The sequence below is a fragment of the Tursiops truncatus genome, chromosome 13, assembly GCF_011762595.2.
Source record: "Tursiops truncatus isolate mTurTru1 chromosome 13, mTurTru1.mat.Y, whole genome shotgun sequence".
In the NCBI taxonomy this organism is placed as follows: Eukaryota; Metazoa; Chordata; class Mammalia; order Artiodactyla; family Delphinidae; genus Tursiops; species Tursiops truncatus.
This window is the reverse complement of record NC_047046.1, coordinates 12,021,128-12,042,947: the sequence shown is the minus strand read 5'-3', so window position 1 is coordinate 12,042,947 and position 21,820 is coordinate 12,021,128. Positions and strand designations below refer to the sequence as shown.

Sequence of the window (21,820 nt, the reverse complement as noted above, 5' to 3'; positions counted from 1 at the left end):
GGTGACCTCTGCCCTCCGTCTCTCCTCTTCCCCAAAAGAGAGAGACACATTGTATTTCATAGCTCACGGTTGTGTGGTTCAGCAGTTTTTCAAGTTTTGGTTTGGTGGTTGTTGCTTTACCTTGGAACCCCTTGTGTAAAGGGAGCTTGCGGATGGTGGCGCTCAGGCCACCCAAATCCTGTCCTCTGTATCCACTAAGGGGGCACCTCAGAGGACCACGTGAAGACGGCTGGTGTGGTCCCATATGCAGGTCATAAGAAACAGAGTGACCAAGACTGATGGAAAGTACATACGTTTTCCTGGTTTGTGTACTTCTTTCTCTCAAAGTTCCTGAGTCCTCTGATCTCCTGAGTTCCCTCTGTCTTTCACTTACCTTCTCTGTATTTCTGAAAGATGTCATCATCCTTTTTACCCTTCTTTTCTGAATTGGCCGGTTCCTTTCACATAGAATTTAACCTTAAGAATCTAATAATCATACACAGACTAGAAATTCAGCCACGTTATCTCTGTTGAGTGTCTCTGTTGCTAAGCATGTGGCCTTATTGCAGGGAATGCTGGAGTCATTTTCAGGGTGTCAGGGTGAGCCTGGTAGCTTTGGTGCAGTGCAGTGTGTGTTCTTATGGAGGTTTCCTCATTGAAGGTGATATGGAGCTCTGCCTGGAGGGTCTGGGAGCCAGCGGCCGTGGCGATATCAATAGCTGCCTTTGCTTGTGCATCGCCAGGTGTAATGACACTCATGGAGTGAGCGTTTCTCTTTACTGGAGGATCAGTGGTCAGAGGCCCATCAGTCCAGTTTTAGAAAGCACGTCTCTCCTATTTGACTCTTTACACTACGCATACACCCTCCAGTCACTGTCCTACAGGGAGAGAGTCCAGTGCTCCAACCTAGAGAATGTGTGTGACAGGATGGCCTTTGAATTCATAATGTACGTATTTGCTGTCAACTAATAATTTGAGGGAAACACTGCTACATTTAGTAAATGAAGCATTCCTGAATCAGAATATTCCCAGTTTCTTTATTAAGAAACCTCGCATGAGAAATTCATCTATAACCACTTCATAGATGCATCATGTCATAGACTTAAGTAATTAAATAAATCTTGGAGTTATCTTGTTCGATTCTACACTTGTAATATGAGATCAAAGAAGGAACTATGGCTTGGCCTCAGGAAGACTGAACACCTTTACAGTTGTCTGCCTGTCTCTGTGTTTGTGTGGGTTCATCATGAGACTCTTACCCCGTTTCTTTTCTTTTTTTTAATCTTTATTGGAGTATAATTGCTTCACAGTGCTATGTTAGTTTCTGTTGTACAACAGAGTGAATCAGCCATATGCATACATATATCCCCATATCCCCTCCCTCTTGAGCCTCCCTCTAGGTCGTCACAAAGCACCGAGCTGATCTCCCTGTACTCAGCCATCAAAAGAAAGAAAATTGAGCTATTTGTAGTGAGGTGGGTGGACCTAGAGTCTGTCATGCAGAGTGAAATGAGAAAGAGAAAAACAAATACCGTACGCTAACGCATGTATATGAAATCTAAAAAAAAAAAAAAAGGTACTGATGAACCTAGTGGCAGGGCGGGAATAAACACGTAGACATAGAGACTGGACTTGAGGACACGGGGCCGGAGGGGGGAGGTGGAAGCTGGGGTGAAGTGAGAGGAGCATCGATATACATACATTACCCCGTTTCTAACGTGCTTTCCCACCGTTGCTTTACATGTTGAATCAAACCCCCTGTAGCAGATGTGAAGAACTTAGCGTAGACACCTCAGTGGCAGCCAGCGCACCACCTCATCATCTGGCCGTTCCGTTATCTTCGGGGCCTGGTGTCTGCGCAGGTTCTGGCCCTGCCTTGGCGTTGATGGAGTGAGGCATTTGCTTCAGTGGCAGGTGTAATCGGAGAGAGTGAGCGCTCCTGTCCTCTAAGCGGGCGAAACCGGGGTGTGTCATACATGTTGGCAAGAGCTTTTCATGAGAAGGCAGCACTGTCTGGCTGCTAAAGGCAAGATTTAATTGTTTCAGCAAATCAATTAGTCTTTAGGGACTTTAATCAGTCAAATCTGATGCATGGATGAAGTACTAGAAAGCTTGTGCCTGTAAGACCATTAGTCCTTAGCAGTTCCCTCTCTGTCTTTCGCATGTGTGCGTCTGTGTATAAATAGCGTGGCTTCTACACATTTCTGCTAGTGATCCCTTTACTGAGAGGACTTAAGGTAACAGATTGGTTATAATAGTCAAAAAGGAAAAACAAGGAGATCTTGCTACCCAATTTTTTATTACAGTATTCTCACTTGAAATTGTCCCCATTGTGCTACGAGAACAGGAAACGTGCTCTTGGCCTTTCTGTTACAGAGTTGCCATTTCCTCTTGTTGGAGTGACTCGTGGAAACAGTGTTGCAGCAGTGGCTCCACACCCGCCAGATCTGACTCCTCTGTCGTTTTAAGGCTTCCCCATTCTCTCCATGGTGGCCCTGCTCTTCACTCCCCATTTGGAACCAAGCGTGTCCTTCTTTTCCAGATATACATCAGGGGACGTGAGGGTGTGGGACACCCGCACCTGGGACTACACAGCCCCCTTCCTGGAATCGGACTACGAGGAGGATGAGCCTGGAATGCAGCCATATGTCTCCTTTGTGAGGATAAACAGCTCGCTGGCGGTAGCGGCTTACGAGGATGGTAAGTAACCACAGGCCTCCTCCCTGTTAAGGAAAAAAAAAAGCTTGACAAAAATTAAGCAGCTGTGGCCGGCTCCACCCATAATCCCTCCGTACATACATGTGGGCACACACATGTTCACACACACACCCTTATTCTTGCCTTTATGTGAAGAAGTTGGCCAATAACCCTCAATGCATTAGTAGGCATTGGAACACAGCGCCCTTTCAAACTGGTGTTTAATTCCTACTGGAACTGTAGGGCTAGGTTTTAGAGCCAGACAAGGCTGGCCAAGCCATCTTAAGCAAATAACTTGTTTGGTGTTAAATATACTTGGCCTACTTTTCCTTTCGTCTCTGCTTGATCCAAAGGAAAGAGTGAAAAGAGGATAGACATAGATAATCTATTGACAAATATGGAAATAGAAAAATAAAGGTAGGCAGGGCCTACCTTTTCCTGGCACTTACATACCATACGAGATAATTTATGGTAATACGTTGTCTCTCTGGGATCAACAGAATTCTTTTTGTGTGTGGGCAGCTGTGGATTTACAGAACTAGGTAAGAAGAGTCTAATAATTTTGATGGCTGTGATATTGTATACTACCTCTCATGCTCCTAACTTCCATTATGTTGTAAAGTTTGAGTCTCCAAAAGCTTTGTCTCCCCACTTGCCTGAAAGTTGGATCACAAGATATTGCAGAATGTTAGCGTTCCTGTCATGGCGTGGTTGCAAATCTTCAGAGGTAGCTCAGAGGGACAAGACTGTAGTAAAGGACCTAATGGGGAATTTTATATCCATATGCCATTTAAGAAATAAAAATTAGAGCTGAAATATTAAATATTTTCATTTTATTACTTTAACATGAACTCTGTTTTTTTGGTTTGACATTAATTGGGCACCATTGATGGATTTTCCTTTCAGCCTCTAGAAATTCAGCTAAGCTGTCTCTGGGGTATGTCATAGTTCGTGTATGTTTGTTAACATCCTGAATAGATAACATAAGAGCAGCTTGAGTGTGATTCCTATGTGCCGAATTATCAATGAGGTTTTTTTCAAACAACTATGCAGAAGTTGTAATACTTTTAAGTTAGAATCATATACAGTTTTAGAACCATCCAGTAGCCTCTTCCTGCCACAGACACATTCTTCTTCAGATCGGGAAACTGAGGTCCAGAGAAGCCGACTAAGTTATTTCCTTGAGGTTGAATCATTCATCAGTCGCAAATTGAGAACTTTGGTGTGTCTTCTGGGCCATGCCAGGGATGTAGTGCTGTTTATGTAATAACTCCACAGAGACACTTAGAAAGAGGTGCATCTCAATTTTCTGCACCCTCACATCTCATATCTTGTGAGCTTGAAAATAGAGTTTTTGGTGATGTGCAAGTGTGCTGCCGGTTTTAGTTTGTTGGTTAGAATTGTAGTTGTCACGCTTATCCCTGTCGTTGCACAGAAATAATAGGAAACCTTGTAGATAGGCTAGGGAAACTTCTTTTTTCAGTAAATACTTGGCAAATAATTGTCATAATGTATTTTAAATACTTGGTTTAAAAAAATTTCGTAGTTAAAATTCAAAGCACAAAAGGATAATATATAAAAAAAGAAAATGCATACAAAAAGAAGTTGAAGTGTTCTCCCTGCTCCCCTACTCCTAGTTCCTCTCACGTTTCACACGTATGTCCCACTCTGTGTACTCTTCTGCATGTTGATTTTTCACCTAATGACACATCTTGGGATCTTTCCATATTAGCACTTATAGGTAAACCCTGTTCTTTTTCAGCTTGTGTAGTATTGCATTATGTGGCTGTACTATAATTTATTTATTAGGGCCCTTAACGATGCACATTTGGATTGGTTTTTGTTGTTGTTGTTATTAAAAGCAGTGCTGCAAAACAATATCCTTGAACAAGTATCGTGATGGACTTATGCAAGTATAGTCACAGAGCAAATTACCAGTAATCCCGGATTGGAGGCTACAGATGCTTTACGTTTTGATAAATGCTGCCAGATTGCCCTCCAAAAAGGTTTCACTAGTTTATAGTCTTGCTAAAAGTATATGAGAATGACTGCTTCCTCATGCTTGTCTGATAGGTGGACATGGTATTTCACTGTTGTTTTTGTTTACCTTTCTTTATATAAGTATATATGAACATCTTTTCATTGTGTTTTTAGGTGTTTGTATTTCTTTCTCTGCAAATTGTTTCCCCATTTTCTTTGGGTTGTTATCTTCTGCAGTTGAAAATAAAGGGCTAAGGAAATAACCCTTGTCATTGATTTTAAATATTTTTTCAATTTGTCCCTTATTCTTCAATGGACTTTGTTTATGGTTTATTTTTCTAGACAGTAGTTATGTATGTATGTGAATATGTGATTTTAATTTTTTAATCCATAAATGAGTGGGTTTTATTTTGTAATTTAATGCATGTGACTAAGTAATACATTTTAAGGGATGTAAGGTCAAGCTAATATATAAAGTTATGCATTGCAAAGTCTTGCTTCTACCCATTTTTGTCCACTCCATTCTAAAGCAACCATATTTTTTAGTTTGTTTTCTATCCTTCTAGTATTTCTTTATTGTAAATACAAGTAAGTATTACTTTTTTTCTTTTTTTCTTTTTTTGGCTGCTTTGGGTCATCTTTGCTGCACGTGGGCTTTCTCTAGTTTTGGTGAATGGGGGCTACTCTTCGTTGTGGTGTGCAGGCTTGTCATTGCAATGGTTTCTCTTGTTGCAGAGCACGGGCTCTAGGGGCGTGGGTTTCAGTAGTTGTGGCGCACGGGCTTAGTTGCTCCGCAGCACGTGGGATCTTCCTGGACCAGGGAACGAACCTGTGTCCCCCGCATTGGCAGGCGGATTCTTAACCACTTCGCCACCAGGGAAGTCCCTCCCCCCCCTTTTTAAACAAAAGATAGCGTACTACTTTATATCATTCCATACCTTGGTTTTTTTCACTTAATGGCGTATCTTTTTTTTAATTGGATAAATTTGACATGTAACATTGTGTAAGTTTAAGGTGTACACTGTGTTACTTTGATACATTTATATACTGTAATATGACTGCCATTGTGGTGATATTTATCACATTACATAGTTATAGTACAATATTGGTATCTGTATTCATTATACTATACATTAGAACCCTGTGGTTTATTCACCACTTGTTACAAGTTTGTACCTTTAAACACCATCAGTCTTATCCCGCCTGTTCCTCCCCCGCCCCACCCCATAACCACCGTTTTACTCAGTTTTTTTTAAACAGGTTTGACTTTTTTAGATTTCACATGTAGGTGATACCATACAGTTCTTGTCTTTCTCTGTCTGACTTATCTCACTTAGTATAATATGCTCAAAGTCCATCCACGTTGTTGAAAATGGCAGGATTTCCTTCTTTCTCATGGCTGAATAATGTTTTATTGTGTCTGTATACCACGTCTTTTTTATCCATTCATCCACTGATGGGCATTTGGCTTGTATCCATATCTTGGCTATTGTAAATAATGCTGTAATAAACCTGGGAATGCTTACATCTCGTTAATGACACAGCTTGAAACATTGTCCACGTCAGTGTATGGAGAAGATGCTCCTTTTTCATGGTATTCCATTGTGTACACGCACTGTGGTTTATTTACACAGTCCTTTATTGAGGAACAGTTGTGTTATGCTTTTGCTATTACAGTGTGATAGTGAAAAGCCTTGTACGTATGACATTTCATGTGAATGCAGGAAGGATTATTTCCTACAGAAATGTCTGGGTCAAAAGGTGGATGCGCATGGGCTTATATTATTTTGCACTCGAACCAGCAGGGTATGAAGTTGAGCCCATTTTCTCAGCAAAGTATGTTTCAAACTGTTCAGTATTTGTCACTTTGATAGATAAGAAATGGTATCCAAATGTTTCAACTTACATTTCTCTTAGTGTGAGAGAGGTTGAATTTTTTCACGTATGTACCTGCTACTTGTAATTCTTTTTTCTTCTGTTACTGTTTGGGCTTTAATAAAAATTTTTTTTTTATTGAGATGATACTATATAAATTTCAGGTGTACAACATAGTGATTCACAATTTTTAAAGGTTGTACTCCATTTATAGTTATTATAAAATATTGACTATATTCCCTGTGCTGTACAATATATCCTGGTAGCTTATTTATTTTGTACATAGGAGTTTGTGCCTCTTAAACCCCTACTCCCGGTAGTAACCACTAGTTTATTCTCTGTATCTGTGAGTCTGCTTCTTTTTTGTTGTATTTGCTAGTTTGTTGTATTTTTAAGATTCCACGTATAAGTGAGATCATACAGTATCTGTCTTTCTCTGTCTGACTTATTTCACTTACCATAATGCCCTCTAAGTCCATCCGTGTTGTTGCAAATGGCAAAATTCCATTCTTTTTTATGGCTGAGAAGTATTCCAGTGTGTGTGTGTGTGTGTGTGTACACACCACATCTTCTTTACCCATTCATCTGTTGATGGGCAATTAGGTTGCTTCCATATCTTGGCTATTGTAAATAATGCTGCTATGAAGATTGGAATGCATGTATCTTTTCAAATTAGCGTTTTCATTTTTTTCAAATATATACCCAGCAGTGGAATTGCTTAGTCATATGGTAGTTATAATTTTAGTTTTTTGAGGAACCTCCATACTGTTTTCCACAGTGGCTGCACCAATTTACATTCCCACCAGCAGTGTATAATGGTTCCCTTTTCTCCACATCCTCGCCAACATTTGTTATTTGTGTTCTTTTGGATGATAGTGTTATGGCTTATCTTTATATTTGAATCTTGACCAGTATAGAGTTCATCCTAGAATAATAGTATATGAATCTGATTATTTCTTTGCAGCATCTCTTATTAGAAAGCCCATCTCCACCTCACTGGTTTGAGGTGCTGCCTGTACAAGTTTTTGCACATGAAACTCTTTTAGTATTTCGGTCTGTTTCTGGATGTTACATTCTGTTCAGTTGATCTGTCTGGTTGTTTACACTTACATCATCACGTTTGTCTGTCTTATTATTTTGGGTTTCATTTTGCCCTTCTGTGGGTAAAATCTATAGTACTTCCTTGGCTGCATCGTTTACACTGAAATCTTTGCTTTGTCTTGAATTCCTTTTGGTATTAGGATTGTTTCTTTGATAAAAGCTCTTGTGTTTTCTTGCTCCTCTCTCACTCAGCTTGTTTTACCTGTCTGATGGGAATTGTTACTTTCTGAGATAAGCAACAGCTTCTCATTCCCCCCTCCAACCTCACCCCAGACCTCAGGTAGCATTGTCTTTGGTCTTAACTTCAGTTTAACAGATTGTCATTGTGCGATTTGTACCAACATACTCCTGAGTAACTACTTCTGGCCAAAGACAGGTTGAAATAATCAAACACACATTTTGTATTGCTTCTTTCTAGGAGCGGGGAACACGCGCTTCTTAGGCAGTGCCATGCTAGCACAAAGGAAAGTCACCTCGTGAGGTCTGAAATTCGGGACTGTGCCCCACAGAAAAGAAGAATAAGATAATAAAATGAGCCAGTGAACTTCAGCTCCCTGTTTGTGCCAAAGGGAAGCTCTGTAGCCATTGAGACCCCCTTGATGGTCTGTCTGTACACATTTTCTCCGCAGAAGGAGTCAGGTCCAGAGGGGGAGATGGAAACTGCTTTGGGAAAAAGTTAGTCATCCCCACGTCCTTCTTAGCCTCCTGGCCCTGCAGGAACACTGTACCACCCACCTGGGGTGTTGAGATTTGGCAAGATGATCCACAGTTGTGATTTTTTGAATTCCAACCCACTGGCCTCATATTTCTTCTGCCTTGTTTCCGATTGTCAGCACTGGCCGTCCTCCAGTTTGATTTTACCACTAATTGTGTTGCACGTTACCGTACCGAAATGAATCAAATCAAAATGCTTTTCCTGGAGCATTAGATAAAGCAGGCGAAGGTTCTGAGTAATGAGCAGATGCTACTAATGCAGGGACAGTGCAGACCTTGCCAGGACTCCATCTGCTCCATGCTTGCCTGCCTTTGGCCTGGAGCCACAGCATTGGGGAATGGCAGCATACTCGAAACCCGCTCCCTGTTCAGAGTTTGTCACGAAAACTCACTCTTTAGTGAGAAATGAGATTACACACTTCTTAGGTGCAAAGAAGTTCTTATTTGTCCCCCTCAGTGGAGAGAGGAGAAACAAGACCCAGTGCACATTAGCACGTGGAAGCCTAGATAGGACAGCCAACAGTCGTCTTTCTGTGGCGCTGTCAAGCAAGGCAGAGTGGCTTATCCACTCCTGCAGCACTCCTAGTGCAGTTGTCTGAATGCACGCATGCTCCATTGTCCAGGGCTGTGCCTGACCTGGGCCGAAGTGACTATGATTTCTCATTTACTCTCGTGCACACAATGGATGGGAGTGGGTCTCTCCAAGCTTCTTTTTAGCAGTGAACAGTAGGACCATATTTTAGACGGCTGTAGAGACTAGGTGCTTCTAAAGTTTTATTTGTAACTTTATGTTTAATAAAAAATCAGTTCTTCAATAGTTTTGTTTATGTCTCTCATTTGTATGTTGATGATGACATTTCAATTTAATAACATAACCTTTGAATGTAATATTCAATCTCCTCCTCTCCCCTGGTGTTTCAGAAGTGGATTATTAACATACTAATGCATTGCTTGGGAGATGGCTAGGACACCTGACTGTGGATTGTGGAGAATTTTGTGCTTTTTCAAGGCCTGCCTTTTCTGGTCATTTTTCTCTTAAAAGTTTCAATAAGTAATTCTTGCCTGAAACCATTGCCTACCCTTAGGTCTTAGGAGTCTTATTCAGACACTTGGTGGATAAAACAACATGAAACAACTTTCTGATAAAAACCAAAAAAATACCAGATGGGGTCCTTTTTTCTTAACAGTAAGAGTGCTCACATTTTAAAGATATTCAGAGTGGATTTAAAAATTGAAATGTAGAGTTTTGAACTGAGGTGGTTCTTTCAGTACTGAGGAAGTATTTCTTAGGGCATTGAACTTTAAAGTTGACTGCCACCTGGAATGGTCTAGGGTGTTAGATTTTGTTTCATAGACAAGCCATAGAGACTATGTTTATGTGATGGAGGAAGTTGCTGAATAAAAATGCTTTTTTAAAGTTTTTCTATTCTTCAGTGAGGGGAGTTTGAAGTTATATTTGTTTTACACTTGCTTATATGTACTTTGGACTGAATATGCACTGTAACTAAATAATAGTTCAGTGTTCCTTAAGTAGCATTCCACAGATGAAATCGTGGGTGGGAGTTGTGAGATCTCTAGGAAATTTTTTTTTTTTTAGTAGAGGGAAGGATTGATTATTTATTTATTTATTTAGTTTTGGCTGTGTTGGGTCTTCGTTTCGTGTGAGGGCTTTCACCGTGGCAAGTGGGGCCACTCTTCATCGCAGTGTGGGGGCCTTTGACTGTCGCGGCCTCTCTTGTTGCGGGGCACAGGCTCCAGACGCTCAGGCTCAGCAGTTGTGGCTCACGGGCCCAGTTGCTCTGCGGCATGTGGGATCTTCCCAGACCAGGGCTCGAACCCGTGTCCCCTGCATTGGCAGGCAGATTCTCAACCACTGCGCCACCAGGGAAGCCCAGAAGGTTTTTTTAAATCTGTGTATTTTTATGGTAATTTTAAAAAGGAATCTGGATCTTTTGACCTTGTAACTAAACCATACTGTGAGATCTCATTATTTGAATTTGCATTTTATAGTCATAGGCTGTTGGCTCCAAGTGATCACCTGTGTGCCTTGTAATGCTTTGTTTTTCACACTGACTGATTCATAGATGAATTCTTAGAGGTCTGCAAACTCTCAAATTTAAGAAACACTGGAGAGGGAAGTTCTCATGCTCTAGGCACACATTAGCAGATGATCAATTTCTAGGATAACTACAAAATTTTGAAGTTACTAGTGAAAATAATTTGAAATAGTTTTATCATGCAGGAAACAGTGGCACATTGCATTTATGATACAAGGTTTGGTGTTAATCCTTTGGTTAATTGGGGGGTGGTTTTACTGAACATTGATATATTTTTTTAAATACATCTTTATTGGAGTATAATCGCTTTACAATGTTGTGTTAGTTTCTGCTGTACAAGAAAGTGAATCAGCTATATGCATACATATATCCCCATATCCCTCCCTCTTGAGCCTCCCTCCCACCCTCCCTATCCCACCCCTCTAGGTCATCACAAAGCACCGAGCTGATCTCCCTCTGCTATGCAGTAGCTTCCCACTAGGTATCTATTTTACATTTGGTAGTGTATATATGTCGGTGCTACTCTCTCGTTGTGTCCCAGCCTCCCCTTCCCCTACTGTATCCTCAAGTCCGTTCTCAACGTCTGCATCTTTATTCCTGCCCTACCACTAGGTTCATCAGTACCAGTTTTCCAGATTCCATATATATGCATTAGCATACGGTATTTGTTTTTCTCTTCCTGACTTACTTCACTCTGTATGACAGACTCTAGGTCCATCCACCTCACTAAAAATAACTCATTTTCGTTCCTTTTTACGGCTAATATTCCATAGTGTATATTGAACGCTGATTTTTTTTTTAACATCTTTACTGGAGTATAATCGCTTTACAATGTTGTGTTTCTGCTGTATAACGAAGTGAATCAGCTATATGTATACATATGTCCCCATATCCCCTCCCTCTTGCATCTCCCTCCCACCCTCCTTATCCCACCCGTCTTGGTGGTCACACAGCACTGAGCTGATCTCCCTGTATGTTGCAGCTGCTTCCCACTAGCTATACATTTTACATTTGGTATTGTATATATGTCAGTGCTACTCTCTCACTTCGTCCCAGCTTACCCTTCCCCCTCCGTGTCCTCAAGTCCATTCTCTACGTCTGCGTCTTTATTACTGTCCTGCCCCTAGGTTCATTAGAACCATTTTTTTAGATTCCGTATATATTGAGCACTGATTTTTAATGACACAGCACGATGCGTAAATTTTGAACTGAATGAAAATTAGAAACAGTATATCAGTATATGGGATGTAGCTAAGGCAATGCTTAGAGGGAAATTTATAGCATTAAGCGCTTATATTAGAAAAGAGAAAGTCTCAAATTAACAGTATAGCTTTTCACCTTAAACTAGAAAAAGAAGAGAAAGTTAAACAAAATAAGTGGAAAGAATAAAGTAATAAAGATAAGGGCAGAAATCAATGAAATAGAATAGAGAAAAAAACAATAGAGGAAAATCAATGAAATGGGCAACTGTTCCTTTGAAAATTTTGATCAAATTGACAAACCCTAACCAGATTGATCAGGACAAAAAGAGAAGAAAAGAAATGAATTACCAACATCAGGAATGTAAGAGGGGACATCACTACAGATCCTATAGATATTAAAAAGTTACAGTGAACTATTTTGAACAACTTTATGCCAGTAAATTCAACCAGTTAGATAAAATGGATAAATTGATTTTTTGAAAAACAAACTACCTAAGTTCACTTAATAAGAACTGTAAAACATGAATAGCTATATTTCCATTAAAGAAATTGAATTTGTAATTTAGAAGTTTCCACAAAGGAGACTGCAAGCCAAATGGCTTTCCTGGTGAATTCTACCAGACACTTAAGGAAGAAATAATACCAATTCTACACACTTCCATAAAATAGACTAAGAGGAACACTTCTCAACTCAGCTTGTGAGGCCAGCATTACCTATCAAGACTAAAGAAGAAAAATAATAACTAATATATGATAACAAGTATAGTGCAGATTGATAGTCCTCATGAACATAGATGTAAAAGTCCTCCAGTGTTATCATTAGAAGTTTCATTGCAACTCCATCCTAATTGAGAAGTCACTTAGTTTTCAGGGCAGCTACTGAAAACATTTGTAAGATACAAGTTAATATGTTTTTGCTTTTGTTAGGGATGGCCTTTCAAATTATTTTTTAAAACTGTTTTATTATGGAAAATTCAAAACATGCAAAAGTGGAAAGAATAGTCTGATGAGCCCCCGTATCCCTGTCCCTCAGCTTCAGTAGTTACCAGCACTGCTTTTAAATTACACAGGTTTCTAAATATTATACGGTTATATCACTCAACATATGAGTGGAGCTATTTTTGAAGACAGACATATTTTCCTGTTAGCAGTAAACAGTAGTTTTAAAAAGAAAAAGAACAAGGAGGCTAAGACTTACTGAATGCCAGTCCTAGCCCAGGCCCTGTGCCGGCCTGATCCAGGAGAAGTGGTGGTGATGTTACGGATTCCTTTGGAGTTTTTGGGTTTTTTAAAAAATTTATTTTATTTATTCATTTTTGGCTGCATTGGGTCTTCCCTGCTGCGCGTGAGCTCCCTTTAGTTGCGGCGAGCGGGGGCCACTCCTTGCGGCGGTGTGCGGGCTTCTCATTGTGGTGGGCTCTCCTGTTGCAGAACACGGGCTCTAGGCACACGGGCTTCGGTAGTTGTGGCATGCGGGCTCAGCAGTTGAGGCTCGCAGGCTCTAGAGAGCAGGCTCAGTAGTTGTGGCGCACAGGCTTAGTTGCTCCTTGGCATGTGAAATCTTCCAGGACCAGGGCTTGAACCTATGTCCCCTGCATTGGCAGGCGGACTCCTAACCGCTGCGCCACGAGGGAAGCCCTTTCCTTTGGAGTTTAATTCACTTTAACCCATCAATGAATCGGAAGTAGAATTTGAGTTTTTAATTTAATTTTGTATATCCGTGTTAAATATTAATTATAAAATGTGGATTGTGATTGGGAAAAATAATAAAGATATCTCATCACTGATAAAATTAATATTTATAAATATATGTGTACAAATTATAACAAATTGTTTGATGTAGTATTACATGTAGAAAAAACATGTAGTAAAAAAGTGTTCTTTCTCTCCCTACCACTACGGGGTCCTGGTTCCCCCCAGTCACCCCCTCTCTTCTCTAGAGACGTTGACCAGTCCCAGCGTCTGATATAGTTTTCCAGATATACTCTATATTGTTTACATCATTTAGTTGTGGTGCAGGAGAAAATTGGCTGGAGTTAGTGGCTGTGTGCACAATGATGTCTTCCTTGCACTGTCTGCCTTCTCTGCACTTCTCCTTATAGAAGAGCTGGTCCAGATTCTTCCCCATCGATCTGTTTTTCCTTTGACTTTGCTAACTGTAAATGCTTCTATTTAGTCACATTGTCATATTCCTACACTATATCACTTGCCTCCTTTTTAATTTACTGTCTCTTTGTTTTTGATTCTTCTGTTTAGAATGTTCTTTCTTTCTGCTTTGAACTTGAGACCACTAAATATATTCATCTTTCCTCCTTCTTGACTCAGTTTCTGCTTTGGTGATCTTATGTCTTGTCGTTCCTTTGCTTATGCACTAACCAGTCACTTCATTGGTCCACAAGCCCATTCACATTCCCTTGTCAGTCTGGAATGCAGCTTCCAGAATACTTCATATGTATTGTTTTTCTGCCATAAGCAAGAGAGTTCAGCTTTAGAGCTCTGTTCAGCTGGGATGGTGAGGATGACATGCACAGTGGATGCAGCATCTAGGTGAGAGATAAATTTCATTTAGTTTTTTCTGTTTCAAGACCCTCCATGATTTAGCCCTTCTTTTTGTCCCTTGTTTACACTGATTTTAATGTCCTACTGGCCTCTTCTCCCATGAAAGCAGAACTTGTTTTGTCCTCTCAAACTTTACGCCACTTACATCTCTGGCTTACATTTCGTAGTGATGTTGTGTAGACTTAAATGAGTGAAGAGGTACACGTTCAGTGAGTGCTATGGGTATATTTATTTATTTATTCTAAATGCCCGATTTAATACATGAATCAAACATGAAGAAGCCCAAAGAAATAACCCTTGAAGCATCCTTGAAAATCTCTTAACAACTGGTTTCTTCAGTACATGTCTCTTTAACACACAGATTCTTTAACACGTGCCCATGATGCAGATATTTTACGCAACTGGTTACAAGGAGCACCTTACGCTTAGACATGAGACATGCAAGAGGGAAAGCAGTCATTCAGCTGTGGGTGAGAAGCTTCTATATCAATGAACCCCAGTCCCACCAAAAATGTTACTACTGGGACCTGTGCTTGGCTGCCTCCTGACTCTCCCCTCTCCCAGCTCTTCCCACTTTCCCAGCCTGGTCCAGGCTTCATCAGAGCTATTTTTGGTTACTGCATCTCTCCCTCTCTCTCCCTCTCTCGACATCTCTCTCCCTCTCTCTCCCTCTGTCTCCCTCCCTCTCTCTCCCTCTCTCTCCCTCTCTCTCCCTCTCTGTCTCCCACTCTCTCCATCTCTCTCCCTCTCTCTCCCTCTCTCTCCCTCTCTCTCCCTCTCTCTCCCTCTCTCTCCCTCTCTCTCCCTCTCTCTCCCTCTCTCTCTCTCTCTCTCTCTCTCTCTCTCTCTCACACACACACACACACACACACACACACACACACACACACACACACACACACACACACACACACACAGGCACTCCCATGGCTGCCGTGGGCCAAGGAGAAACTCAGCAGGCAAACCTCCAAATATTTGGGCTGAGAGCAGTGCCTGAAGGACAAATATCAGGGCCCCTGAACTGGGTGGGGCCCAACTCCATCCTCACCCCATCCTGGGTCAGAAGCATCCCCCCCGCACACACACGCACAGATGCACTTGGCCAGCCTCCTCAGGGCTGGGAGGTGGCCTGCCCTGGGCGCCTGTTTGCTCCAGGTTTACACTGTAGTAAGAATATGCCTTTTCTCTGTCGGCCAGAGATCTGCAGGATTGGCTTTCTTGCATGGCTCCTCCTCTGACATACAGGGAAGAGCAAGGAACATTTACTGATCACCTACGACCTGTATGGGTGTATTTTAAATTTCTGTTAAGATGCTTTTTCTCATTGCAGAATTTCCTTTGACTCCTCCTTAATTTCTTATAGGCAAGTGTTTATTTACACTTGCCTTGGTGGAAATTGAGATTGCCAGCTGGCTTTATGAATAGTCAGCGTCACTAAGTGTCTCTGAACTGCAGTTAGTTGATCTTGTCTACTTAGTTATTATGAAGCTGAGACCAAGCCTCAGAGTCAGGTGTTTATTGTGCAAGCTCAAGTGAACAGGAGCTCATGGCTAAAATAAGTTCCGATCAAGAAAGCGCGATGGGACTTCCCTGGTGGCCAGTGGTTAAGAATCCGCCTGCCAATGCAGGGGACATGGGTTCGAGCCCTGGTCCGGGAAGATCCCACATGCTGCAGAGCAGCTAAGCCCGTGCGCCACAACTACTGAAGCCCGCGCACCTAGAGTCCGAGCTCCGCAACAAGGGAAGCCACGGCCATGAGAAGCCTGCGCACCGCAAGGAAGAGTAGCGCCCACTCGCCACAACTAGGGAAAGCCGTGCACAGCAGGGAAGACCCAACTCAGCTAAAAATAAATAATTAATTTAAAAAGAGAAAAAAAGCGCGAAAGACCACAAGACAAATTGTGCAGTTCAATAAGTGACCAGTCTATGACTTTCTAAACTGTTAACCTGTTTTAAATTTAATGGTGCATGAAAAAGATCAGAGGGGAGGGATAATACCAATTGTCTTTTTCCAAAACCAGTTCAGCAGTTATTTACCTTTCAAGCAATTAACATAATTACCATTATGCTAAAAAGCAATTTTGGGAAGTTCTGCCCTGAGCTCTTATGATTCCACTGGGACAGTTTTAGTTGGGACTTATCTTTTTGATGGAAGCCTAATTGCAGTTTTGGCTTTGTGCATGCAAACAGAAGCAGCTAATTGTTTAGGCAAATAGCAGATTAATTTAAATATGCATCCCTAATAAAACAAAAACGGTATCCATTATGGTCCTTGTTCCTATGATGAGGAATATAAATATTCTGTGCAAGTACCATTAGGTGGAGGTCTTAAGGATTGTTGACATTATTTCACAGTGGTAGCACTTTCCTGATATCGGGTAATCTTTACAAAAGCTAACATAAATCAGTTTAAACTCATTTAGATCCCATTTCCACTATGTGCAGTTTCATTACCACACTCTGGCTGGCCTCCTTTGGGAGGTGGAAGGGGCATGCTGCAAACTGGCATGGGTGCCCATCCACAGCTGATGAGCAGACTTTATGTCTCCTCCAAAGACTGGCCATCGTTACTCATCTCCCCCTTAATGACTGTTCCTAGGCTAGGGTGAACTCAGAGTTCCTGCAGCCCTGGTGCTGCTTGTCAAGGTGGAGGGCCCTGAGCCCAGAGAGCAGTGGGACTGCCAAGCCCTACTCCTGTCTACTTTATTGGGCTGATGGCCCTCACTCATTGTGGTCTTTCGCAGTTTTTGAGAGACCCTTGTTTTTTTTTTTTTGCCTGTGTCCTTTTCATTTTTCTCATGAATGAAACAGTATTGTGATCCCAGCACTAGCTCAGAGGTCAGCATCTTTTATGCAGCCATTGAGGTTTTGTCATGGAGAAAGACAGACACCTGGTCTCCTTTCAGCTTTCCGGGTGTGGGTGTCAGCTCCAGCTCTGAGGGTTATTTATGCCTGGTTCAGGGAATGATGGCAATGACCTGTTTACTAAGTCACTACTGAGGAGCCACACAGAAGCTCCCTTTGCATTTGCCGAGAAGTTTTCTCTTGTTTCACCTTGGCCTAGCATACAGGATAAGGGTGGTAGATACCTTTTGGAGTGTCTACTTGCTCTGAAGCCCCTCTAGAGGTAGACATATTCATAGAATTTGAGTTGGTCTTTTGACGTCAGCTGAGTAGACAAGGATGGGGACCCCAGGCCTGGGGCAGCTGATTCATGTTCTTGGCTGAACCATTTGGGCTGCAGACTTTCAGTCTCAATTGTGTGCTTGGAGTAGAAGACCTTGTGAAGTGGGGAATAGAGAAAGCTGCTTTGTGTAGAGAGGGAGGGATGCAGTTACAGAGAGAAGCAGAGGCAAGATGTATGGTGCAACAAGAAACGTACTACCTTGATCTGAATGTTTTCCTACTTCCGGTTCTGATCCCTTTTACTGTCCAGCTGTATTTCCTGCCCTTGGGTTCCATGAAATAGCCTTGTTCCTTTTCAGCCTGTTTCCTTTTGTATTTAAACCAGTTTCAGTGGATTTGTTTCTTACGACCAAATGTTCCATTGCTAAAACATAAGACAAACATTCAGCAAACCTTTATTGATGTTCAGCCACTTTCAGTACTGTGAAGTCACTCCGTAGGAAATGTAGCAGAAAAAGGACACAATCCTGCCACTTCAGAAATCCACCCAATACTAGGAGCCAAATCCATATTAGTGCTGTGTCTGCAATATGATGAAACTTGGCCTTTCAAATGAATTTACATCAAATTTTTAAAATCATCACCTGTTTGGGAAGGAAATTTATTTGGCTCTGGTAGGTATTGACTAATATTGTGCAGTGTATGTGGACCCAGTTCAACTTGAAATGTCTGCGTAAGCTAGCTGCTCCTTTTTGGGAATCTTAAAATAGTTTGACAATAGGACTTATCCATTTTTAAGCTTAGCTATTGTCCCATTGCAGTTTGTGTATATATCTTTTATATTTTTGTTATATTTTCGTGACTATAACACGTCTTTCTGCAGTGAGAATTTTGTGAGAACAGAGATCATATCCCTCCTGTATGCCCCCAAACAAGATGCTTGGTGATGCCACTAGAATGTCAGCTCCATGCGGTCAGGGACTTTTTTGTTTTATTTTGTCTTGTTCACTGCAGTTTCCCCAGTGCTTAGAAAGGCAGGGGCTCAAATACGTGTTGAATGTATTGTTGCATTAACTCCTTTTTGGCTAAATGTTGGTTAACATGGATAATAATCCTCTACAATATCATAAAACATTCTTATAATTCAAGTATTCACTGTTCAAGCCCCTGCAGTTTTGAGGTTGTAAAGGTAGCATGATATAAACTATATTAACTAATAAAATGACCTTTTATAAAATTAGCTTTCACTCAAGCATCCGTCCTGTTAGCTGCTGTGTCTGTTCCTGCTCACCTTGCCCATGTGTCTTGGGGTCAAATATCCGACAACACAGTTGCAAAGTGAAATTGCACATCTTGCAAAAGCTGCAGGATTTAATAATGTTAAAAGTGGTAAGGGGAAGAGCAGTAGAAGTGGTAATTACATGGGTAAATATAAATGGCTTTTTTTGTTATTTCTCTTTAAAAGACAATTGCCTGCTTATGCAAAAATAATAACAATGTATGTGGGGTTTATAACATACAGTAGAAATAAAAAGTGTGGCAACAATAGCAGAGAGGCTGGGAGGAAGGAAATGGAAGTGCGCTGCTTCACTGTATGTGAAGTGGTGTAATATCGCTTGAAGGTAGACTGGTAGTTACAGATGCGTGCTAAAGACCTAAAGCAACAACTAAAATAAACACAAAGAGTTTTGGCTAATAAACCAACAAAGGAATTAAAATGAAATAAACACATAATTAATCCAAATACTCAGTCCAAAAGAAGGCAGAAGAAGGGGGAAAGGAAGCAAAGAACAAATGGGACAGATAGAAAACAAGTGGCAAAATGGTAGATTAAACCCATCCTTACTGATAATCACATTAAAGATAAGTAGTCTAAATACCCCAGTTAAAAGCAAGATCAGTTAAATGCCATCTACAAGAAACCCACTTTAGATATAAAGACAACACAAAGTGAAAGCACAGAAAAACACATAGCATGCTAACACTAACCGAAAGAAAGTTGGAGTGACTGTATCAATATCAAAGTGGATTTCAGAGCAAAGAACATAACACAAAGAGGGACATTTCATGTAATACAGGGTCACTTCATCAAGAGGACACAACAATCCTAAGTGTTAATGCACCTAAAAGTGATCTTGGAGGACTGTGCAAACGATAGTGGCACTGATGACAAGTGAGGATCTGGCCGAGTTACACACTTAATAGCTGCAGTAGAGAAAACAGACAAAGATCATGACACAACAGGCATTCAGAAGAGAAGGATGTGACCATTAAATAGATGGCACCCAGAATATATTTTCTAAAAAGACCCTTCTTAGAACAGCTCTGCAACCTTGTGGTAAAGGGGATTTTGTTGCATACAATTCTGTTGGGGAAATGAAGCCAACAAAACCAGTACTTGATTAGTAATGAAAAATGTGTTTATAGATAAACTCCATGTGTGCTTCGAGTGAGCTGTGGTTGAATAACTTCCACACTTGGCAGAACACAGGTTAAGTTTATGTCAGTTACTCATGGACTCATGGTTACTTCATGCACTTGTAAATGCAGCCGCTCATCCTGCACTTTTTTTTTTTTTTTTTTTTTGTGGTACGCGGGCCTCTCACTGTTGTGGCCTCTCCCGTTGTGGAGCGCAGGCTCAGCGGCCATGGCTCACGGGTGCAGCCGCTCCGCAGCACGTGGGATCTTCCCGGACCGGGGCACGAACCCGTGTCCCCTGCATCGGCAGGCGGACTCTCAACCACTGCGCCACCAGGGAAGCCCTCATCCTGCACTTTCTAGCTAACTTCCAGCCCAGCCACTTCACGTACCAAGTGGCTTTGGACCAGTTGTTGAACCACTCAGAGCTTCTGTTTCTTCTGTTTTGTCAAACGAAGATAATGATGCTCTTCCCAAGATGGAAGTTAGCGCTGAAGGAGAGGAGACAAGTGATTGAACACTCAGAGGCTTCATGCAATAGTGGTTGCTTTACTGTTTTATTGTAATGTCTGCAAACAAATGCAGTGCAGGCCTATTTGGAAGAGGCACATCCTGGAATGTGCCTGTCTCCTATTTAATGTGTAGAGTCATTGGCATTTTTTGCAGTGTATCTGCTTCTTCTGAGTCAAAATGGAAAGAATTAGCTAAAGTATTTGCCAGAGGAATGTGTTGTGGAGCCTTCTGCAATCTGCTTATCTCCCAAGTTTATCATAATTCTTAGAAGAGTGCACTGTTTTACGTCTGAAGCAACATTTAACTTGAAGAAAGCTCTGCTTTTGTTTGTAATCACCTACTTAGCCTACTGACAGTTTGAAAGGCTTGCAAAGCAACCCACAAGTATTGTTTTCTTCTGACTCGATGTATTTATTTAGTGATGAATGATACCTTATGGTAAGATCCTAAGTTCAAAGCATTTACTGTTTAAGGACAAAGTACAAGACAAGAAAAATGGGAAGAGGGATTGCAAAAAGATGAGAAGTGAAAGCTTTATTTTAGAAAGTTGTAGGAAGTAGGACTGGATTTATGGATGGGCAGTAGAGAGGAGATTAGTGTTATTAATAGATTAAATATGTTCTATAACATGGCAGGCACTATAGAATACATAAAAATGTAGAAATGCTTGGTCTGTCTCCAGTATTTTGTGTGGTTTATCTCCTTTAATCTGCCCAACAGTCCTGTGTAATGGGTAATGTTACCTTCAGTTTTACAGGTGAAAAAACAGGCTGTCAGCTTTAAGTAACTTGCCCAAGGCCTTCAGCTAGCAAGCAGTGGAGCTGGATTTGAACTCAAACAACCACAGACTGTGTTATCTGCACACAATTATTTTCAGTGATTTTTGAAAAATAAAATCAGTTGGAATTGGAACAGGACATTATCCAGCATGATGCAGAAAGTAATTATTTTCTTGAATAAAGCTTTGTGGGTAAAAAGGTAGCTTAGTGGATGGGAGTGGTAAAAACGAAATTATTTGGCAAGAAAAGAATAAGTGGCCCTCCAAATACAGAAAAATTTATATTTCTGATAGAAAAGTGTAAGTTCCTGTAGACAGCTGGTTCTCAAACTTGGGCATATATCCCAGAGTTTGCTGCTCGAGAACCTGCATTTCTAATAAGCCCCCAAGTGTTGCTGATGCTGCTTGTCCAGGGTCTACACTTGGATATCATTGCTGTAGACAGTTTGAGAAGGGTGGAGACACAGCCACTGTGTGGAAGAGGAATTCATCTGGGGAGCAGCATTCAGGGGGCTGGGGAGAAGGGTGTATAGTATGTGGGTAAATCGTGGTGTTTTTTGTTTTTTGTTTTTTTTTTTTTTGACTGCTCCACCCATGCATCTTGCAGGATCTTAGTTCCCCGACCAGGGATTGAACCCGGGCCGCCGGCAGTGGAAGCGTGGAGTCCTAACCACTGGACTGCCAGGGAATTCCTTAAATCATGGTTTTTAACAAGTCTGGGATAGTCAAGCTCGTGTTTTAGACTATGCAAAATAAAACATCTCTGCTAACTGTGGCTAAAAGAAGGTGGTGGTGAGGAGGGATGTAAAATACTTATAAGA

At 41.2% G+C, this 21,820-nt stretch overlaps 1 protein-coding gene across 1 annotated transcript in view; it reads left to right on the top strand.

Moving 5' to 3' along the window:
- The window catches only part of FBXW8 (F-box and WD repeat domain containing 8), a 114,007-nt gene that overhangs the window by 41,956 nt on the left and 50,231 nt on the right, over window positions 1-21,820 (top strand). Inside the window, exon 5 of the mRNA XM_019950376.3 lies at window positions 2,522-2,679. Coding sequence (XP_019805935.2) covers window positions 2,522-2,679 — 158 coding nt within the window. The remainder of the gene's footprint in view (window positions 1-2,521; window positions 2,680-21,820) is intronic.